General features: G+C 37.9%; 2 protein-coding genes across 2 annotated transcripts; one reads left to right on the forward strand and one right to left on the reverse strand.

The window, feature by feature from the left end:
* Nucleotides 1-402: 402 nt before the first annotated feature.
* Nucleotides 403-1,884, forward strand: LOC145005084 (small nuclear ribonucleoprotein SmD1a-like). The gene is made up of 4 exons (XM_078964132.1): nucleotides 403-529; nucleotides 659-735; nucleotides 1,283-1,474; nucleotides 1,637-1,884. Exons 1-4 carry the CDS (start codon nucleotides 516-518, stop codon nucleotides 1,696-1,698), a joined length of 345 nt encoding a protein of 114 aa, XP_078820258.1. The 5' UTR covers nucleotides 403-515; the 3' UTR covers nucleotides 1,699-1,884.
* Nucleotides 1,885-4,992: 3,108 nt separating this feature from the next.
* COX15 (cytochrome c oxidase 15) lies at nucleotides 4,993-8,028 on the reverse strand. Its single transcript, XM_078964120.1, has 7 exons — nucleotides 7,666-8,028; nucleotides 6,911-7,212; nucleotides 6,402-6,627; nucleotides 6,074-6,319; nucleotides 5,887-5,997; nucleotides 5,502-5,633; nucleotides 4,993-5,409 (listed from the first exon to the last, which is right to left on the reverse strand). The coding sequence occupies exons 1-7, from the start codon at nucleotides 7,867-7,869 to the stop codon at nucleotides 5,239-5,241; spliced, it is 1,392 nt and encodes a 463-aa protein (XP_078820246.1). The 5' UTR covers nucleotides 7,870-8,028; the 3' UTR covers nucleotides 4,993-5,238.
* Nucleotides 8,029-22,505: the final 14,477 nt, after the last annotated feature.

Here is a 22,505-nt window from a genome sequence, read left to right on the forward strand (position 1 = left end):
CACCAATCGAAATCCTACATGTTTGGAATGTGAATAATTCAATAATTTTATCTTTATAGTAATAAAATGTATTTGATGGAGATATAAAACTCTGATATTTTTGTGAATAATTCAATAATTTTATCATTATAGTAATAAAATGTATTTTGATTATTACGTATCAAATAATGATCAATCACATCAACACTTTGCATGTATAATTTTTTTTTTTTATATAAATTAATAAACAGGCCTTAACTTTTTCAAACTGGTATTCATTCTTTTAAACTGTTATTTATTTTTATTTCAGCGAGAGTGTTGTTCAATGTGCATTACTTCGAGAGTCCATCAATGGCCAAAACGAGCCCATAGTGGACCTGGAAAGAAAGGTATGTAATTAAGCCCATTAGAAACGACACCGTGTTACATGTTTTTCCAACGGCGAAAATTATAAGAGTACGTTTTAGATCTCCCGCTTCCCCCGAAAATTGGACAATTTTTTGGAACCCTAGCTTCTCCTCCTGCGATTCGCGACAATGAAGCTCGTCAGGTCTGATCTTCCTATTAATCCTGTCTTAGTTTTTGTTTAATTTCTGTTTTCTCGATTAATTTCTATGGTTGGCAAAGTTATTGGGATGACGTTTTCACTTCTCTGTCTTTTTTGTGTGTAAAACTCTAGGTTTTTGATGAAGTTGAACAACGAAACTGTCTCGATCGAGCTCAAGAATGGGACAGTTGTACATGGAACCATAACAGGTAACTAATTCTTCATCTTGTTTCTCTTCTTATGTTGTTTTTGGTAGTCCCAATGTGCGAGTAACCAGGGCTTTTCTAAACCCTGCTACAATACAGTTCCTTGTTAAGGGACATGTTTGTTCGTTATCATCAGGCACTTTGCACCCATGCTAGTTTTCCATAAATTCCGAAGCACATTAGAGGATACTATATTAGTAAAACAAAATGAAACCTTCTGTGTCCTGAGTCTCAAATACTAAGTATGCCTCCAAGACCTGTCAGACCAATGGGGACACATTTTCATTGCAGCCTAAATAAATTGAAATTGTACTTAAGCTGCCTGTGAGTATCTTATCGTAGACATGTTTTTGTCTATGTAGATGAACTGTTGAGTTTTTGTTGCAAACAAAACAAACAACCCTTCAAATAAATCGACTAAAAAAGAGCACTATGCATTGCAAGGGGTCTTTTTTTTTTACTCTGAAGTTTTGTACCTTTTCCTCAACAATCTTGATATCTGTATTTTATTTTTAGGGTTTGTTTTGTAATCTGGATGGGTGTAATATAGGTGTTGATATCAGCATGAACACACACTTGAAGACGGTGAAGTTGACATTGAAAGGGAAAAATCCAGTAACCCTTGACCATTTGAGTGTTAGAGGCAATAATATTCGTTACTATATACTTCCCGACAGCTTGAATCTGGAGACATTGCTAGTGGAAGAGACACCTAGAGTCAAGCCCAAGAAGCCCACTGCAGGTTTGTAGTTGTACTTGTACCCCTTTTCTTCATTGGAGCACAAAAAGTGAAAAGCTCTATTTTTTTGTCCTTTTGACATTGGTGTCAGTCTCAGTCCAATGCACATCAAACACAGTAATGTCCTTTCCTCTAACGGTTTGAGATTTTTGACATGTAATGCAGGGCGGCCTGTGGGACGTGGAAGAGGGCGGGGACGCGGGCGTGGACGTGGTCGTGGGCGTTAATCATGTTTTTCTATCTATGTTATATGTTAGTCTTGAGCTATGTGGAAGATTTTGAATTTTCATCAACACCTCGAATCTTAAATGATATCTATATTATCTAGTACACTTGCAACATCTTTACTTTTATTGATGATGTATATTTATTAACTATCACACTATGAAATGCACTTGGTACAATGTGATTCACATACGTTGACAGGAACATGAACGTAGGTACCCCATTATCTTCACCCTTGTTTTTTTGGTGATTGATGTCACTCTCAATCAATTTCAGTTGGTACATTGTATAACCTTGTTCATGGTAATTGGTAAGTCCACTGTAGCATCTTCATTTATGTAAGGTTCATTTTCCTCTCATATGTCTTATTTATTGGCGATCGTTTGGTTTGTGTAACATAGCTGACCTAACAACCATATTGTAGAATTGTGACCAGTGTAGCCTATGCTTCAACAATCCTGACCATCTGACCATTTGTCCCAAAGTAATTGAAAACTACATTTTACTCTTATTGTAGAATTCTACTCTCTATTCTTGTTACACTCCTCGCTCTATTGCACCAAAATACCCGGTCTTATATGTATTACATTTTAACTCCCTTTTCTTCTCGGCCGTTCCCCAAATATCCATCACAACATTTGGTTTTATTCTCTCAGCTACCATCACCAGGCACGTATACCGGTTCCACTCTTATCTTAAGCTATTGGCACAATATAATCAACAAAAAAAAAATCATATACCGAAGCATCTCACCCCAAATCTCATGGTATATTTCATCCATAATCAAAAGTGATTGTATGTAAGAAGTGCAAATCTTTAATGAAGTCATATTCTCTTATAGTCTAGTACGGAAGTTTGAACAAAGATTGATGACTTCCAACACATACCGTAAGCTGTAACATAACTCTCTGAGACACCTTAATAGTGGTGTCAATTGATGATACGAAACGACAAAAATACACAAGAAATGAAATTGAAAATCAAAATTGTTTTTGTGACTGGTGTAAAAAGCACAACATCATGTTGTGTCGTGTTAGCGTTCAAAATGCTAACATGTATCTGTTGTGTTTTGTATGTATGATTTTTTTTTTCTTTTTTCTGAATGGCAGAGATATTATTAAAACACCAAACTAGCAAGAAGCTAGTAGGAAAACAAAAAAGATTACAAAATCATGAAAAAGAAATTAGGCAATAATAATTCTAGGATCTTGTAACCATTCAACCCAATTCAAGGAAACCCTTCTACTTTTATAATTAGCCTAAAAGAATGATTGAGTAACAATCCTACCAAAAATGTCCGTCAATCTTCACTTCTTTATCCCGAATAAAAAATTCCTCTGATAGCTCCAAATCGTCCACAACATAGTAAAAACCCACCTCTAAATAAACTTTTTTAGACTCCTACAACCGAACAGAGGAAACCAAGCGAGTCGGTCTTCAAATGAGGCCACCACCGGAATATAAACATTTCACCATCTACTAATCTGGAACATAATAGAAGAAGTTATGTCACAAAGGAAAACAAGTGGTTTACCGTTTCCACATCTCTATCACAGATCAGACACAAAATAGACGGAATGTCGATTCCTCTCTTCTTCAAATTAGACCTGGAAGTTTATCTGGTCTCAACCGCCAACCAAAAACATTAACCTTTACAGGCACCATCTTAACCCATCTAGTCGGAGAGGACACTGATAACAAAAACCTATCTATATGAGTAATGAGTAGAAGCAACACTAAAAACACTAGAACCATCAAACGACCAACGGCCATACTCATCTATCCTTGATATCAAAAAGTATAATAGAAGACAAAAGTTGATTAAACTCGCGTCACTGAGCATTCTAAGCTCCCCCATCTCTAGGCAATCTACGAAAAGAACTCACCCACCCATCTTGGTTCATCTTGTCTTTCACGGTAATTTGTTTATCCAATTCCAAAGCATAAATCCTAGGAAATTTACGTTTAAGAGAAGAATTTACAATCGAAACATCTTCCTAAAAAACAGACCCATAACCATCACCAACTCTCTTTTTGCACAGAGACAAAGATCAATCCCTTTAACCTTAAGATTTTCCATAGATTTCACCACTTCAATCCACGGAGAACCAAAAGAAGTAGAAGAATGCTTTCTTAGGCCACCATTATCACCATGTATGTTTTTCACAACCTTAACTCACAAAGCCTCCGTGTTATTGAAAAAACATTAGACCCATTTAAAGAGAAGAGCTCTATTCAAAGCAAAAAGACTACTAACATCAAGACCCCCAAATTGTTTTTACGCCACGAGTTTATTCCAACCAACCCAAGTCATTTTATTTTCATCCAAATCAGCCCCAATAAAGAAATTATTCCTTATGGACTCCAACTTGGAGAGCACACCCATGGCGCCTTGTAAAGCAAAAAATAATAGGCAGACAAAGCACCCAAAACCGACTTTAACAAAGTCAAACTTCTTCAAAATGATAAAATTTTAACTTTCCAATTAGAAAGTTTGACACCAACTCTTTTCACAACTTGGTACCAAGCACCCAATCTATTCATATTCCCACCAACAACCAACCCAAGCTAAGGGAAACAGTCTTTATAAAAGTACAACCTATAAAAGTAGTCATTTTTTCGATCACAAGCCGAGACACACTAGCACCCACTAATTTACTTTTAGTTAGATTTATTTTAAGCCCAAAAGCAAACTGAAAACAATGAAGAATACAAATTAGATTAAATGTTCGAGTTCTTCCACTCACAATGATTATTTTGTGTTACTTTGTCGGGCTTGTCATGTTTAGTTGTATAGTTATCATGTTAGACTGACACTTCATTTTTGTTTTTGTGTGATAGAACATTATAGTGTCATGTAAGACAGAAACATGACAAGATGATTGTTCAATTTGATACCCTACCTTTCAATCTTCTAGAAATCTTAAAATCCTCTCTCGATGCACACTTCCATAAGCATACTCAAGGTCGATGAACAACATACACAAATCATTATTATTTCTCTATATGAATATGCAAGGTCATTGAACGCCGAAACATGAAGCCAAAATGGTTATATGATATGAACATTCCATGCCTAAGTCGACTTCCAATACCCAACCAAAGTTATGACTTAAAAAAAGCTCAACACCTAGAAAATCGCTGCCACCTTTGGGCATATCCTTTGTTCTTGTATGTATTGGATCAAATACTAGCTCCAAAAAAACACTTTTAAGCATTAAAATGAAGACATGAAAGTTTTAGAATTAACAACCAACTTTAGTTTGCATTTATCATGGAATTTGTATAATGTTGAATTTCCCACAAAGAACTAAATTCATTCTGGAATTCCAATTCGTCAAATAGCCACTGGCAACAGGAAATACATAATAAACCTGTTATACCTATTGTTTACATTTGCATACCCAATGAAGACACTTATGGGTAAATAAATAAGCTTATGCATTGCATTCTATAACACCTTACCAAAAAAAAAAAAAAAAAAAAAAACCACATTAGCAAACATCTCAAAATGAATGTCAAAAGGGTCAAACCCCCCAACCTTAGCTCGACTTTACAACAGCAGGCAGTGATTTCAAAAGCATAGGTGATGGTCGCCGAACAGTGTGATTCAAAAGAAGCATAAAAGTCAACAGAGTCAACGCCCCAGCTTGGTGGGCCGTGCCAAGTGAAACCGGCACATAAGACAAAAGAGTGGATATGCCCAAAGTTACCTGCAAATTATATATAAAACAAAAATCACTTATTAAATTTAAGTACGCCCCTATAAGTATTAAGTACAAGTTTATCAACAGTATGTACTTACCTGGAGAGCAGCCATTCCCATGGTACTTCCGATTAATGAACGAATAGCAGGATGTAAGTCAACCTTCCTTGTTGACCACCATAACCCACCAATTGCCGCTAGGGTTGTAGTTGCAAGTATTCGATGATCAAGCTGTAGGTAGAAAACAAGAATATTAAATAAAGTATTTTGGTTTGCAGGATGTTTTAAGAAGAAATGGAATCTTAAGGAATCATAATGTCATGCGTTTGGTTGTCAACAAATCAAATCAAATCAAATCAAACACATAATTTGAAGGATAGGAAATATATTTCCATACATTTGGATTGGGCAACCAAACACACCATTGAAATGGAATCTCAAATTCCAATTCCATCAGAATCCAATTACAAAGCTATCTATCTACCTGCACAGTTGCTGTATTCTCAAAGAAGTTGCGGATGACCGGCTTCAAACTCAAAACATCTTCCGGAATCCACGAATCCCCCATCTTTGGAAACGTATTAAACGCATGTCCCTTGACAAATTTTATCATAAAACAAAATCAGAAAAAGGGCATTTATGTAATACTTTCAAGAGATTTAGTCACATACCGCATCGTTTCCTGCAACAAAAGCTCCTGAAATCGCGGTTACACCAACAAGAATCCCAAGCGGAAGAGCCAATCTTTTGACTTTTGCAGCCCCGTTGACCCAAGCCTTTGACTCAGTAGGAGGTTCAGGCATGACAACAGAAAGAGCAGTCCAGAAAAGTCCACAGTAAATAGCAAAAGCTGAAGTCAGATGAGCAGCAAGACGATATGGGCTTACTCTTGGTTGAGAGTACTCTGAAGGTGGCTCCTGATGAAAAAAAAAAAAGTCAAAGAAATGAGTTTTGATTAGCTTTGTATTTATGAACTTCATAAAGAAAGATGATACTAACTTCTAAACCACTTTTAACCATCCACCAACCAATCATCCCTTGCCCACCACCAAGAGCAAATAAACCAGCAAGCCTAACTCCAAGCCGTAGATTTATATAACCTTTTCGTATAAAATACGAAAATGGGAGAGCAAACATGATCCCCAATGCTCTTCCCCACATACGATGCGCGTATTCCATCCAGTAAATGAATTTAAAATCGTCAATATTCATTCCTCTGTTCACACTGCAAGTTGTTAAAATCATGTGGGGTCGGGTCAGTATATATTTGATTCACTAGCTCCTCTTCTCTTATCTAATAAATGTAGCAAAATATAGAGTACTCCTTGATCACACTCTCAATTGGAGCAACATCACATTTGCAAACTTTACTTTAGCATTTATATAGTGATCTTTCTGGAATGACGATTCAGAAAGATGTATCAACAATGCAATTGCAAATTACAATAAAAGAATGTTGGAGACTGATGAATGTGAAGAAAGGTAGACGTACTGATGATTAAACTAACCGCTTGAACTCAGGGGATTGTTTGTATTTCTCAAACTCAATCAACCAATCTTCATCTGATAAAGGAGGAAGGCTGCCAGTGAATTTCCAGTCTGTCATTGAAAGACCAGATCGAGTGAGCCGTGTGACACCACCAAGGATAACCATACTGAAGACCCATGCAGCAGATGCAAAAAGCCATATTCCTATTGCTTTTTGAGCATGAGGTCCAGCAGTAACAAGGAGCTTCACCGTCTCCTTATTTTCCTTGCAAACACTTGCAGCTACAGTAGATATATGCCTGAAAGATGGCTTGTAGGTACCCTGATATATACAAAAAACAAGCATATGAGCTGATGATGATATAGGAAAGGAATTTTTACAAAAGAAGATAATCAATTGTATAGCTATCGTTGAATGGTATAGCATTATGTACAAGATGACATATCTATACTGCCAAGATAACAGAGTGAAGAACTTTAGCATCCATACATCTTTTGTATGGTAATTAACTCCTGTCCTGGCTCATAATTAAACAAGTATACTTCCGATTGGTATGTTCAATTGATCCATACGACAAGAAGCTCAATCAAAACAAAAAGGTTTTGTTTCCAAACTTGACGAACGCATCTTATAATTGAAAAATCACAGCATCAAAGTTCAATATTACGATATCAGGAAATAATCATTAGAAGTCTGATGATATTTAAGGACCGTAATAGTATATTTCGTCGATTTGATAAACAACAATATTCAGTTTATTGCAGTCGACAATACCTTGTTAAGATTGTGCAAGGATCGAAAGCCATTGATGAGACAGTTCCTGGTGGTGGGATTAGCAACATGCTTATAGGTTGAATAATGATCTAACGCGAATCGACTATGAAGATTCGTCGATCCGCCGTGAGAAGAAAACGACAATCTTATTTGATTGATAGATTTGCTTCTCCTGATAATCGTAATCAGTCTACTCTCCAACATTTCTTCGAGTTGTGTGTGTGTTATCTGCTGCTAGGGTTTAGAATCTGAAGCGGCGAGGTTTAAGAGGGAAGAATGAACCGGCCGGTTCAGTCGTTACAGAAACGTGGATAGCAGATGGCCATGAAAGTAATGAAACTCGTATGTTAGAAAACGTATACAAGTGTTGAGAAATACCTTTGCATCCAAAAAGAACCCGATTAGGGGTGTCAAAAACCCATGGGACCCGTTTTCGCATTTTCCTATCATTTTTAGGTTCAAGGTAAGAGGGCACGGTATGGACCATCTCATGCTCGTTATTGTCGATGTTGACACGCCATAACGACGTTGTAATGGAGAACACCGTCCCCCCTTCTCGTTTCTTCTCGTTGTGGCATATCACGTTCTCGTTACAACTTGGCAAAACGCGTAAAATTGAGACGTTTGAATAAATTGACCTGTTTGATATTAACAAAAAAAAATACCTTTTAAACCTTTGTATAAATACAACTTTCACTTCTTTATACATCTTTTTTCACTCTTTCTCTTATATTTTATAAAAAAATTCATACTTTCTTCTCAATCAAAAAAATGGAGCAAAACCCTAATACCCCCTCCACCATCAATCCCAAATACACAACCAAACACAACATCGTCTCTCGGATTTGCGGGTTATGAAATTTTTTTCAACATTTTATCGTTTCAATGATCACCACAAATCTCATACCAAGACGCCGCTTTTAATCTCGCTTTACCATCACTGTAATTTCCTAACTCACATTACCTTCAACAAAATATATTTGATTGAAACCCAAATTTACAACAAATCTTTTCTCAACTTTTGCTTCGATGCAACAAACAACCACCCAACCACCACCTACAACACAACCATTGGCTGAAGTGGAAGTGGGAGGTAGTGGAAGAGGGAAATGGAAAACGAAAGGGAAATCGATAGCGGTTGAAACGGAAAATGTAGACATTCTACAATGGTGGACATCAGAGGAGGAATATGCTTTGACGGCGGCATGATGTACTACTTCAAAAGACGAACTCCGTGGAAATGGAATGAAGAAATGTGCTTATTGGGGGGTGATGCGCGAAAAATTTCACCCTATTTTGAAGAAAAAATTGTATCGCAATAATAACATGTTAAGCAGCAAATGGAGTCAAATAACTAAGCGGTGCAACAAATTCAACGGTATTTACAACCGACTTGAGGCGCAGCAACAAAGCGGAACCAACGACTTCGATTCATTCAAATCTGCAAAAGAACAATATCGGGTCGAAATGGGACATGTTTTCGAGTTTGAGAATGCATGGGAGATGTTGAGAGCGGATCCAAAGTGGAATAAAACTCTTACATCGTCGGAGGTTCATACCAATAGGTCTCGTAATTCGAGCTTGTGACATCCCAAAAATACGGTCCAAAAATTTCGTTTTTAATTATTTATAAAACCATAGTTATCAAAACATCACATAAAAATCATAAGTCATTGTTTCTCAAAGCATCATGATCATCTGTCAAGCATATCAGAGTAAAAACATCTCATGCTAAAATCATGGTGTGTGCACTGTAGTCATATCGGGCTCTTCCCTTTGCTATTGGAAGTACATGAAACCAAAACCGAAAGTGGTAAGCACGGAGCTTAGTGAGTCTCCCCAAACTACTACATACCATACACATAATCACATATATTGGGCCCCCGCCCGACATCAGACAGTGTCCGACATCAGGCCCCACTTGGCATCGAGCCCCGTTCATCTCAGCTATCTCATCCTTTCTACTTGGGCTTTGAGCCTTGCTCAGTTTTGCATTATGCTGGATCGGCAAGTCACCTTTCTTAGAATTCTGCATGTTGAACCTTTTCAACACTTTGTCCACGTAGGTGCTTTGACTAAGTCCAATTAGTCTTTTACTCCTTTCTCTCAATATCCTTATCCCTAGGATATAGGCAGCTTCTCCATGGTCCTTCATAGTGAAACACTTCCCAAGCCAGGACTTAACCTCCTGCAAAGTTGGGATGTCATTTCCCATGAGTAGTATTCCATCCACATACAGTACCAAAAAGCTAACTATACTCCCACTAGCTTTGACATACACACATGATTCATCTTCGCTTCTCGAAAAAACAAAATCTTTTACCTTCTCATCAAAACAAAGGTTCCAGCTGCGAGATGCTTGTTTCAATCCATAAATGGATTTCTCAAGCTTGCACACTCTATCAGGGTACTTTACACTGACAAAACCCTCTTGCTGACTCATGTAAATATCCTCAACCAACTTGATTTTAAGGAAAGCGGTTTTGACATCCATTTGTCATATTTCATAATCATGAAATCCAATAATGGCTAATATAACCCTAATAAATTTAATCTTTGCCACTGGTGAGAAGGTTTCATCATAATCAACTCCCTGAGTTTGAGTGAAGCCCTTCGCAACCAGTCATGCCTTATAAGTATGCACTTTTCCATCCATGTCGGTCTTCTTCTTAAAGATCCATTTACACCCGACCGTCTTATGACCTAGTACATTATCAACCAAGTTCCAAACTTGATTGTCATACATGGACTGAATCTCGCTATCCATATCCTCTTTCCATTTAGCAGACTCAGGGTCTGCCATGGCTTCCCTATAGCTGTTAGGTTCATCCAAATTTACCAGTGTGCTATCACTGATAAATGTATCACCTTCCGCAGTAATATGGAAACCATAGTAATGCTCAGGTGCATTCCTAACTCTCGTGGAACGCCTCAGAGGTATAGACTCGTCAGTCGGATCACCAAGAGTTTCCTCCTCAGGTTGATTGATAGGATTTGAGGTTCCTTAACCACTTGACTCTTCAATTTCTTCAAGGTCAATTTGCCTCCCACCATTTCCTTGGCTTATGATCTATCTCTCGTGGAAGACTCCTCTCCTTGCAACAAAGACCACATTATCATTGGGTCTGTAGAAGAGATATCCAAAATATTTCTGTGGGTAGCCGATGAAAATACGCCTCTCACTTCGAGGTTCGAGCTTATCGTGAGTTTCGTGCCTCATGAAAGTCTCGCAACCCCAAATCTTGATGTGGTCCAAATTGGGAACTTTCCCAGTCCACATCTCGTGAGGTGTTTTGGAAAACTTTTTGGTAGGGACTAGATTAAGGATATGGACGACAATTTCTAAGGTATACTGTAACGCCCGTAGATCCGGGCTAGTCAATTTAGAGGCAATAGGGGTCGAAAATGACTTTTCGAAAAAAGATTATTTAGAATAAATAAACTTAACCAAATTGTGGAATATGTCACAAGGTTTTCGTACATATAAAGAACGTCGAAATCCGAGTTATAACGAAGAAGTTATGGCCCGTCGACGTTTTACGGCAAAACCGGCACGACACCGGGAAGCGTAAATAGTGAATTTACAATAGAACGAGATTTATCTTTAGCAATCTAAACGAAAGTCGTAGAATATGTTAAAATAAGAACATCGATAAAAAGAACGCCCTAATCTGACTTCGTATGAAGAAGTTATGATTTTTCTAAGATTCGGCTTAGCAGTGCACGGCCTGAAACTCGAATTTTAGTTCGAGCGGTTTTTGGCTTACGTGACCTAAATGAGAGTTGAAGATCTCATTAATAGGAACTCAACGGTAAAAAGACAGACAAAAACGGAGTCCGTATGAAGGAGTTATGAACTCTTCGCGGTCATTTAACAGTCTAAACGCCTCCTACTGTTAAATTTGAGATCGATCGAGAATTAGCCGACGGAGTCTAAACGAAAGTTGTAGATCTTGATTTTAACTACGCGTGGATATAAACAACATCGGAAACGGAGCTCGTATGCGAAAGTTGTGATTTTTCTAAATTTGAGGGCTGATACGCGATAGGGGGTGACGTGGCACCATCAGAATTGGACACGTGGCACCACCAGAAGGCCACCACATGGACCAACTCGGCGAGTAGGTCCCCCCCACTCGGCGAGTCCATTAGATTCCACCCCTATAAATAGAGGTGCCGGGTTCCCTCATTTCCTCACCCCTCCCCCCTCTTCTTTCTCTCTTTAAACTCTCTCTCTAAGCTCCCTAACCCCCCTAAAAGCCTAGGTAAACCCCCTAGCACCCGAAGGAAGCCCCAAGGCTCCCGGAGTCCCGAGAAAAAGGGTCTTTCGGCTCGAGAACGCTGCTCCAGCGAAGCCCGGTTTTCGAGAAAACCCGCTGTAAGTGAGCTACGCCTAACCTATCTTTAGTTTAGCTTATGTTTTAATATAGGAATGTTATTAGGTCCTTAAAATAATTATTTGGGCTATTATTATGAGTTATATTGAGTGTTATTAACGCTTATATAATAATAATAATAGTCAGACAATTAATTTGTTGCGGTTATCATTAGACTAAACCCTAGTGGCATCGATACTAGGTTTTATCGAAGGAAAATCGTTGTGAGAGTATCGAAGCGTTGTCCGAGTGCTGAGTCACCACCTAATAAGGTGAGTGCATAGTTACTTTCAACTTACACATAGATATGAAGTATTTAATATAAATTACGTGCTATGTGTGCATATTATCTGAATACTTGCTATCTATGCTGGATGAACGTTTTATACATGTTTTCAAAGATTTAAACTGTATATGTATTTTATATCTACAAAATGTGTTGGGTAAAACATGGGTAGATGTAATAGTTGCTGTGTGACAAAATAAAATAATGAGAGGCCTCGTTATAGATGCTATTGATGATCCAGTCATCTAGCGGAGTATAGATGACGACCACGGACTATTCTAGACAGTCCAGTGGAACACTAGCAGGCTCGCAACCTGTAGGTGTTTATTTGAACTGTGTGTTTATTTGAACTGTGTGCTCACCAGATGTACTCCATCCCCCACATGGTTGCCTATTAGGACATTTATTGCTGAGGAATCCCCTTAGCAGTAGTGTACGTCCCGATGATGATCCTTAGGCTAGGTCCCTTATGATAGGTGTTTAGGGACGTAAAGTGAGGATAACGGGAACGGGTAATCGGGTTATTGTTGATTGATGAAATTAATAAACTTATTTATTGTGGGTTGAAAACCCTATGTGCTCACCAGGCTCCCAATCCTGACCCACTCAGTTTTATGTATTACAGGTAGTGGCGCATGAGCATAGGTGTGATGTTTTGGACGAGGGATTACGGATATAGGCCTGTAGATATTAAATAACGTAGTAAGGCTTATATTGTACTGTTTATACTTTTGATCTGTACGAACATGACATCCCGAGTCTTTTAATGAAATACATTTCTATAGAAATGCTTTTGATAAATCTTTATCATATTATTGTTTTGGGACAAATTCCGCAACCCTTTTATTAAAAGATAACTCTGATTTTGAAATAAAGTATAAACAAAACCGGTCTTTTCTGGTCGTGATTTTGGGGATGTCACATATACCCCCAAAATGAGATTGGTAGCGAAGCTCGACTCATCATGGAACAAACCATGTCCAACAAGGTTCGATTACGCATCTCAATCACACCATTAAGCTGTAGTGTCCTGGGAGGTGTCAATTGTGAGACAATCCCACATTCCTTAAGATAGTCGAGGAACTTTGTACTAAGATACTAACCACCTCGATCGGATTGAATCATCTTAATGTTCCTGCCCAACTGATTCTCTACTTTCTGTTTAAACTCCTTGAACTTTTCAAAGGTTTCTGGCTTATGCTTGGTTAAGTAAACATATCTATATCTACTATAATCATCAGTAAAAGTCACATAGAAGCGGTTAGCATCCCTTGTGGCGGTTTCGAAGGGTCCACACACATCAGTATGTATGATATCGAAGAAACCCTCACCCCTAGCACAAGTACCAGTGAAGGGTGACTTTGTCATTTTCCCAAGCAAACAAGATTCACAACTATCATCCGACTTTAGGTCAAATGAATCCAAGACTCCATCCTTTTGGAGTTGACCTATGCGTTTCTTGCTTACATGTCCAAACCGACAATCCCATAAAGATGCTTTATCCAAGTTAGTGGAAGAATCAATACACAACACATTATTTCCTATGTTATCTACAACCGACACAATTTCATATACACCATCACAAGGTAATGCTTTAAAATAAAGAACATTATTAAAGAAATCATTAACACCACCACATTCATTATCAAAAGAAAAGGTAAACCATTGTTTGTACAAACCATGAAAGGAAATAATATTTCTCGCCATTTCAGACGAGTAACAACATTTATTCAAATATAATATTAACCCACTACTTAGCAACAAAGAATAAACTCCAATCTTGGTGACAAATGAATCTTTCCTATTCCCCATGATTAAGTTTATCTTCCCATGCTCCACATTCTCACTTCTTCTTAGTCCTTGCAAATCAGAACATATATGAATACCACAACATGTATCAAGGACCTAAGAATTAGAATGGGGTGATTTATTAGACAATATAGTGTAAATGCCTACATGGTTGGGTTTCACTTTCCCATCCTTAACATCTTGTAGGAACTTTGGGCAGTTTCGCTTCCAGTGCGACTTTTCATGGGAATAGAAGCATTTAGCCTCTTTAGGGTTGGCAGAAGGAGTGATAGAACATCTCTTGGTTCCACTTGAAGAGGAGCCATCAAGGGACTTTCCCTTGGTACCCTTCGAAGGGCTCTTCCTATTATTTCCTTTGCCTTGCCCGATTGCCAAGACATGGCAGGGTTAGGAGTAGGAGTACTAATAATCGATTTACCCTTAAGACCACTTTCGGTGGTCTTCAAGAGTCCTTGAAGTTTGCTGAGTGTAACTTCCTCCTTGTTCATGTGGCATGTCATTCGGAATTGATCAAAACAAGAAGGTAAGGAGTGCAAAATGATGTCAATTGCCAACTCCTCGGGGAAGTTCACATTCAATTTCAGTAAACAGTCAACATACCTTTGCATTTTATGTAAGTGACCTGTGATGGGTTCACCATCCTTCATCCGAGTTGTTATCATGGAGGAGATGATTTCATACCTCTCTTGATGAGCACTTTGATGGTAGCGGTCCATCAAGTCTTGGTGCATCTCAAAAGGGTAATAGTCCTCATATGAATTTTGGAGCTCGGCTATCATTGTGGCCAACATGATATATGCCACTTTAGTGGCACCTCTTTCATGAGTTTGGTCTTCGTCCCCAGCCACAACAGAAATGGCGACAACGGCGGCAAAAACAAAAGGAAAGAAGAGATATGGTGGTAGCGGATGCTCACGGTGGTCACTAAATCTCACCAGACGGGAAACAACCGCAAGAAATGGGGATGGCGACATCATTTATGAGTCGGAAAGGAACTAGGGCAGTCAGCGTAGGCCACATCGAACATCAACAACGAATCTATCGGCTTTAGAGGCGGCTATGAATCTGGTCTTCTTGACTAGCACGCTGGTGGTGCTCAATGGCTCAGTATTTTGCCGGCAGCAAAGGGTCCACCAGTGTCTTGGTTGATCGGAACGATAGATAATGGGGGTGGCGGTCAGGTTGGGCGGCGATGATGGAGGTTGGGGCATAAGGTGGCGGCTCCCTAACAGATTAGGGTTAGGGTTAGGGTTAGGGAAGGTGACGTGTTATATACCCGATCCCTTCAAACTTCGACCCATAATGACATAAATGGCCTCTCTTTCTCTTTTTCTTTCAATTTGACTCCAATTGTTACCAAATGGCCCCTCCATGACAAATTCTTTTCTAAACGAATCCATAATTTACCATTTAAACCCCGCCTTCTGAAAACCCTTTCAAATCAAGTCTAAAATCTTACCAATCAGCCCCTGCTTTCATAAATCCTTACATAATAAGTCCAAATGATACCAAACACCCCTTGACTTCTAAATCCTTTGCAAAACAAGTCCTAAAATTACACTTTAACCCCCGGAGGTTCCAATTTTGTCATTTGGCTTCCCGAAACCAGCACCCCGCTAATTATTATTTGATTTTGGGCTATACTAATCTAAATTAATAATAAAAATTATGTCTTGGGGTTCCGGGTTTATTATTTAATTATTCTATTTTAAACGGGATGTTACAGTTAACTTGAAATTAGAAACGTAAGATTTACCTTATGGATTCAATAAAACCTAGAAGATGTTTTTTTTACAGTTTTTCGCAACGACTGTTTCCACAATGTTGGATATCTAGTGCAAGATGATAGAGTTGGCTATTTCTGTGGCATCATCACCCGAAGGCAGTAGCGATGGGGATGACGGTGGTTGAAGCTGACGGAGGTCGGCGATGCAAGTGGGTGTCGTTGCGGAGGGGCGGGGCAGTGAGAAAGGGTACGAATGGCAATACGCCTCCAATCCATCCAACCGATTCAAAACCGGAATGAAGCAGAGGGATAAAATAAAAAAGCAGAAGGCACAGGATGGTGGAGCTAATGGTGGTGAAACCACCGACCTGGGTTATAAACCTGACAAGAGGTAGCGGAGGAGATTGGTTGATGTCGTTGCATTAAAGAGTGGAAAAGAAGTACAATAATCGAATTATGATTGGCTAGGAAATCTGTGAAGAGATTAGGTGAGAAACACATGTCGACAATGTTTGTAGAAAATGACAAAAATTTCCCAGAAAAGAATGCACAACAACAAAGGAAAAATATGACAGACCACTATAATTGAAGGACCATTTATGTGAAAACGCCATATAGTTTACTATTAAAAGAGTTGTGTGAATCCCCAATTTCACGGCCAGAAAAATCGATTTATTTATGCTTTGTTTTAAAATCAGGGTTATCTTTTAAAGAAAACAGTTGCGAAATTTGTTCAAAAAACAAAACATGATAACCATTTATCAAAAATATTTCTCAAAAAGATTATATTTTTATTAAATAATAAAACCTCGGGATGTCATGTTCCGATACAGATCAAAAGTATAAACAATATAAAATAGACCTTACGATAGTCATTTATAACCACTGATGTTCAATCTTACATTTGCTCTTCATATTATGTTGGACTTTCAATCGTAACCTTCAATTTATAAAATAAATGCTTATTGTGGACTCATTCTTCTTCTTAGGACAAATACATTCATTTATCTATTATAACAGACCGATGGGTCGTGTGCTGATGACCTCTCATCGTATGATGCAACGCTTAGACTCAAGTCTCATAGAGTCAAATTCCGGAATGGAATATACCTTCCTTCATATTCTAATGTGATATAATCACATTTTTTTACATGTAACATTTCTAGCTACAAGATTCCTTAACAACAAGCGCGATGCTATCGATCACATTGATTTCATTCTTTTGACTTGATTCAGATGCTACCTCGAAATTGGTTCTATGAACCACGTAACAAACTCGTCGTAGTCGGACTTAATTTGATATGACTGCTAGGCTCAGAATATCAATCATCTTCTTAGTCACTACCGAAGCAATGGTAACGACATACTTGAATGAAACGAGATCAATCACTAGCTTCTTGGTAACCTTGTGACTTTCCCTGATCCATGTGTGAGTCATGTGCTTCCGGTAGTATATGCATCTACTACCTTTCACACTTACTCATACTCGTCCCAAGTATTGTCTCTCAGTCTGACCAAGTCACTATACAAAAATACACAATCATTTAACACATCAGGTATTAAAACCATAAATATCACATAAATATCAAAACCAAGGTTTATATTATGACTTGAAACGATTACACAAAAATTCAAGTTCACCCTATACTATGCCTTTAATTGGCTACATCATAAGTTGATCCTTAGATATAAATTCCTCATCCTTGATTTGCTTCGTCGAGGATCATGTGGAATGCCCTTGGCTGTGGCGGTGCGTTTTTCTTTGGGCAATCTCTAGAAATATGCCCTTCCTCATTACATCTGTAACACACCTTTTTGTTGGATGCGCACTTGTTGGCGTAATGCCCCGTCTTCCCACATTTGTAGCAAGTCATCTCCTCGCTACACTTCCCGAAGTGTTTCTTTTTACACTTCTCGCACCACTTAGCTTCACCTTTTCCTCCAGATTTCGACAATTTGGTTTCTTTGTTGATTATTGAAGATCCTTCATGTTTCCTTTTCTCTCCAACTTCGTCTCTCTCCAGACCCTTTTATTTTATTTGGGTCTCAAGATTTTTGGCTGCCCAGATGGCGGCTTTCAAAGTGGTTGCTTGCTTGACTATCGGACCAAAGTCCGCTGGTAATCCATTGGAAAACTTGTTGACCTTTGAAAGCTTAGTTGGAAGTAGGTATGGAATAAGCTTCATCTTTTCCGTAAAGCTTGTGGCGTATTCAGTGACGCTCAATTTTCCCTTCTTCAGATTCTGGAACTCATTGTTGACTTCCAGAAGATCCTGTTTAGAGCAATATTGCATTTTCAGTTGCACCACGAAATCCTCCCACGACATCTTGCTAGCTTCCCCCTTAGGCATAGAACTAGCAAGTAGCTTCCACCAGCTCAATACTCCTGATTTTAACATAGGAATCGCAAGAGCGATCTGCTGTCGGTTGTTGCATTCGCAACTTTCAAACATTGTCTCCATTTCGGAGATCCAGTCCATAACCTGTACCGGCGTTGGGTTTCCAGAAAGACATGGGGGTTTGGATGCCATGAAGTCCTTGTACTTGCATCCTTTTCCATCGTTTCCTCTACCTTGGTTGTTATGCCTTACCATCGGTGGGTCGTCCTAACCAATGATCCCACTAAAGTTTCCTCCATCAGACTGCCCTCCATTTACTTCGGGCTGTTCAATTGGTATTGTAAATTCTTCACGATTTTGCCGAAGCAAACGCCTTGTTTCCTCCATCTGACGATCCAACATCATTTGAATCATTGCTTGCACACCAGCCATTGTTATTGGCTCAGTTGTTGTTGCTGCTGCAACAACTACGTGCTCAATCACAGGTTGTTGATTCCTGTTCTCGTTCGCATTTCCAACTTCGCTTCTTGTTCTTGCCATTTTGATCTATACATCAGATAAGGTGAATTTAGATCCTCATTCACGATAGATATTTAAATCCTCCATATCACTCCGAAACGTTTACATGCTAGTTCTAATACCGTAGTTGTACGTTTAGAATCCTAAACACATAAGGTTTCCAAACCCGGTCGGCAATAGACCATAGATCAGAACAAATAATATCATATATGACAAACATATAACATTTAGCACATAAAAGCATTTTAGGAAACTTTCCTAAAATATACTAGTGCTCGTGACTTAAAATATGGTAGACACTCATCTCAAAATCATTGCTTAACATTCTAAGTTTAAGTCTAGAAATCCTACAGATTTCGTAGTTCGCTTAAACTAATGCTCTGATACCAACTATGACATCCCCAATTTCACGGCCAGAAAAGACCGATTTATTTATGCTTTGTTTTAAAATCAGAGTTATCTTTTAAAGAAAAGAGTTGCGAAATTTGTCCTAAAAACAAAATATGATAGCCATTTATCAAAAATATTTCTCAAAAAGAATGTATTTTTATTAAATAATAAACATCGGGATGTCATGTTCCGATACATATCAAAAGCATAAACAATATAAAATAGACCTTACAACAGTCATTTATAATCACTAATTTATATCCAAAATCTCTCGTCAAGTCCACCAACTTATACTCTTGTGCCATTACCTGTAATGCAAAGAAAACTGAGTGGATCAGGCTTGGGAGCCGGGTTAGCATATAGGGTTTTCAACCCACAATAATATATTTATTATATTTAATCATCAAACAATCAACCCAATTACCCATCCCCATTATCTTCTTTATTTCTTAAGGTTTTACCCTAAGAATCGACTATACTTTCTTCATTCATTCCTAAGGATTTACCTAAGGAACTGGCACAAAGTCCATTTGCTATCATGGTTTATACAATAGGCACTACGTCGCATAGTCACCAGGGTTCATACAATTGGCACTACGTCTCATAGTCACCAAGGTTTACACAATAGGCACTACGTCCCATAGTCACATGGGTTTACACAAAAGGCACGAAGTCACATCGTCACCAAGGTTTATCAAATATGCACGAAGTCACATCGTCACCAAGGCTTACTTAATAGGCACAAAGTCGCATCATCACCAAGGCTTACTCAATAGGCACGAAGTCGCATCGTCACCAACTATTCCATCTACCCATATTCTACCCAACATTTTTGTAGATATAAATACAAACACAATTTAAATCATTTAACATCCGTATAAAAATATTAATTCCAAGTTCATCTCAAATAGATAGTTAATATATAACACACAACACGTATTTCATAGCTAATACTTTATATTTATGTGTTAGAAGAAAGTAATTATGCACTCACGCATATAAACAACAATATATATATATACACACACACACACACACAACACGTATTTTATAAAATACTTCATATATATGTGTAAGATGAAAGTGACTATACACTCACTTGATCAGAAGATGATCGGACATCACTACGACTTGTAGAAGTAGTATTCTTGGGTAGATCTGGAAGATCTTCACAAAAACCGGGCTCCTCGCGGGAAGGGATTCGGCTCGGGAATCTCACTTCTCAGGATCTTCGGGACTTCAGAACTTGCTTCGGGGATCGGGAATGATACCGGGGCTTCGGGATATAATTGGCACGCAAATCGAGGCAAAAACTTAGAGAAAAGAAAGAAAATGAGCAAAGAAAATGGCTGATCTCGGTTTCTATTTATAGGCTGCTGGGTCTAGGATTACGCTGGGCGTAATGTCCAAGTACGTTGGGCGTACTCAGTACGTTGGGCGTAATCTTGGTTATGTTGGGCGTACGCTTCGGATAAGCTTTGGTATACGTGCCACGATCTTCAAAAATTCATAACTTTCACATAGGAGCTCCGTTTTCGACGTTCTTTATATCCACGCGTAGGTGAGATTATGCTCTACAACTTTCATTTAGACTCCGTTGGCTAATTTTGACTTTATTTTTATTATACTATTTTTAGTAGACCGGGACAGGAAAACTTCGTTATAAATTCACAACTTCTTCATCCGACGTCCGTTTTCGTCTGTCTTTTTACCGCTGGACTACTATCAACAAGATCTTCGATTCTCGTTTAGATTGTTTTGGCTAAAAACTGCTCGATCTCAAATCGAGTATTCAGGTTGCATACCGCTAAGTCGAAACTTAGAAAAACCATAACTTCCTCATACGAAATCAGATTCTGACGTTCTTTTTATGCACGCTCATGGTTTAACGAACTCTACGACTTTTGTTTAGATCGATAAGGCTAAATATCAATCTAACGTAAATTTACTTTTTACGTCATTTAGGGTCGTGCCGGTTTTGTCGCGAAATTTCGACAGGTCATAACTTCTTCGTTATAACTCGGATTTCGGCGTTCTTTATATGCACGAAAACCTTGTGACATATACTACAACTTAGTTAAGATTATTCATTCTAAATAATCTTCTATCAAAAAGTCATTTTTGATGCTTATCGTCTCTAAATTGATTAGGCATAATCTACGGGCGTTACAAGTTGTCACGTGGTCTTAATAATTGGATGTCAATTTTTTTAAATCGATACAAAAAAACAGCTTGATAATTACACAAAAACCTTTGAAACATTTTTGTATTCACCAATTCACCTACGTTTTTTTTTTTTTTTTAAAAGAACAAAATAACCCATGCCAAAGAGAAGAAGGCAAGGGGAAAACAAACAAACAAAAATTATTGTATTAAATAGGCAACAAACCTATTCAGGTCGTTTACAAACGTCAAAAGAACCCTTACACTTAATCCAATTATACACCATGGTGATTATATGATGCAGTCTTTATTGGAGTGGAGAAAATATTATTAAAAAACCTATCATTTCTTGTCTTCCATAAGTTCAAAAAAGCACCATAAACAATCGCAATAAAGCATACCATTTTATTGAAATTTTAGAAAATATATATTTATTTTAAGTTTGTTCTTCTAAAAGCTTTTCGCATAACATTACAACATTTATCAACATGTATCATGTTTGTTTATCATGTTTGTGCTATTGTGGCTAAAGTCACATCAATATTTCTTTTCATTTTTAATTTGTAAAGTTACAAAAGTGGTTGTTTTGAAATAATAAAATTACAAAATCTGTAACAAATAGAAAGTAAAAATTACAAAATGACCCTAACATCACATAAATCACACAAAATTATAGAAATACTCTATATGTAATAATAATATTAGAACAAATTACACGAATGGTCATTTATTTCTACAATTTTTCCTTGAAACGGTCCTCATGAAACTTTTTTCCCCCTGAAAATGGTCCCTACGGAGCAAACATTGCACATAAATAGTCATTTTGACCAACACCGTTAGCTTTTCTGTTAAATTAAATGAAAAGACTATATTGCCCTTGCACATCATTACACATATATCTATTATTCTATTTCTTCTTCACATAAACACTAAACATTCAAGAACACACACCCTCTCAAGAACACACCACCTACTGCCACCATCAAGCCACCATCACCAAAGTTCATTATTGTCACAACTAGGAATTCTAATGCTTTGTAAACATTAAACAAGGATAACATTGTAACTAAAACTTGAAAGCATGTATGATGCTTATTCAATGACAACAAAACTTCATCAAACATCCTATACAAACACTCAAATAGTCAACGAAAGATTGGAAACCCTAGAAATCTCGGTTTAAGTCTAATATGGACTAGGATTTCATTATTGGGCCTAATGGATCAATAAGC

This window comes from Lactuca saligna, chromosome 7 (assembly GCF_052625555.1).
Source record: "Lactuca saligna cultivar CGN05327 chromosome 7, ASM5262555v1, whole genome shotgun sequence".
Classification (NCBI taxonomy): domain Eukaryota; kingdom Viridiplantae; phylum Streptophyta; class Magnoliopsida; order Asterales; family Asteraceae; genus Lactuca; species Lactuca saligna.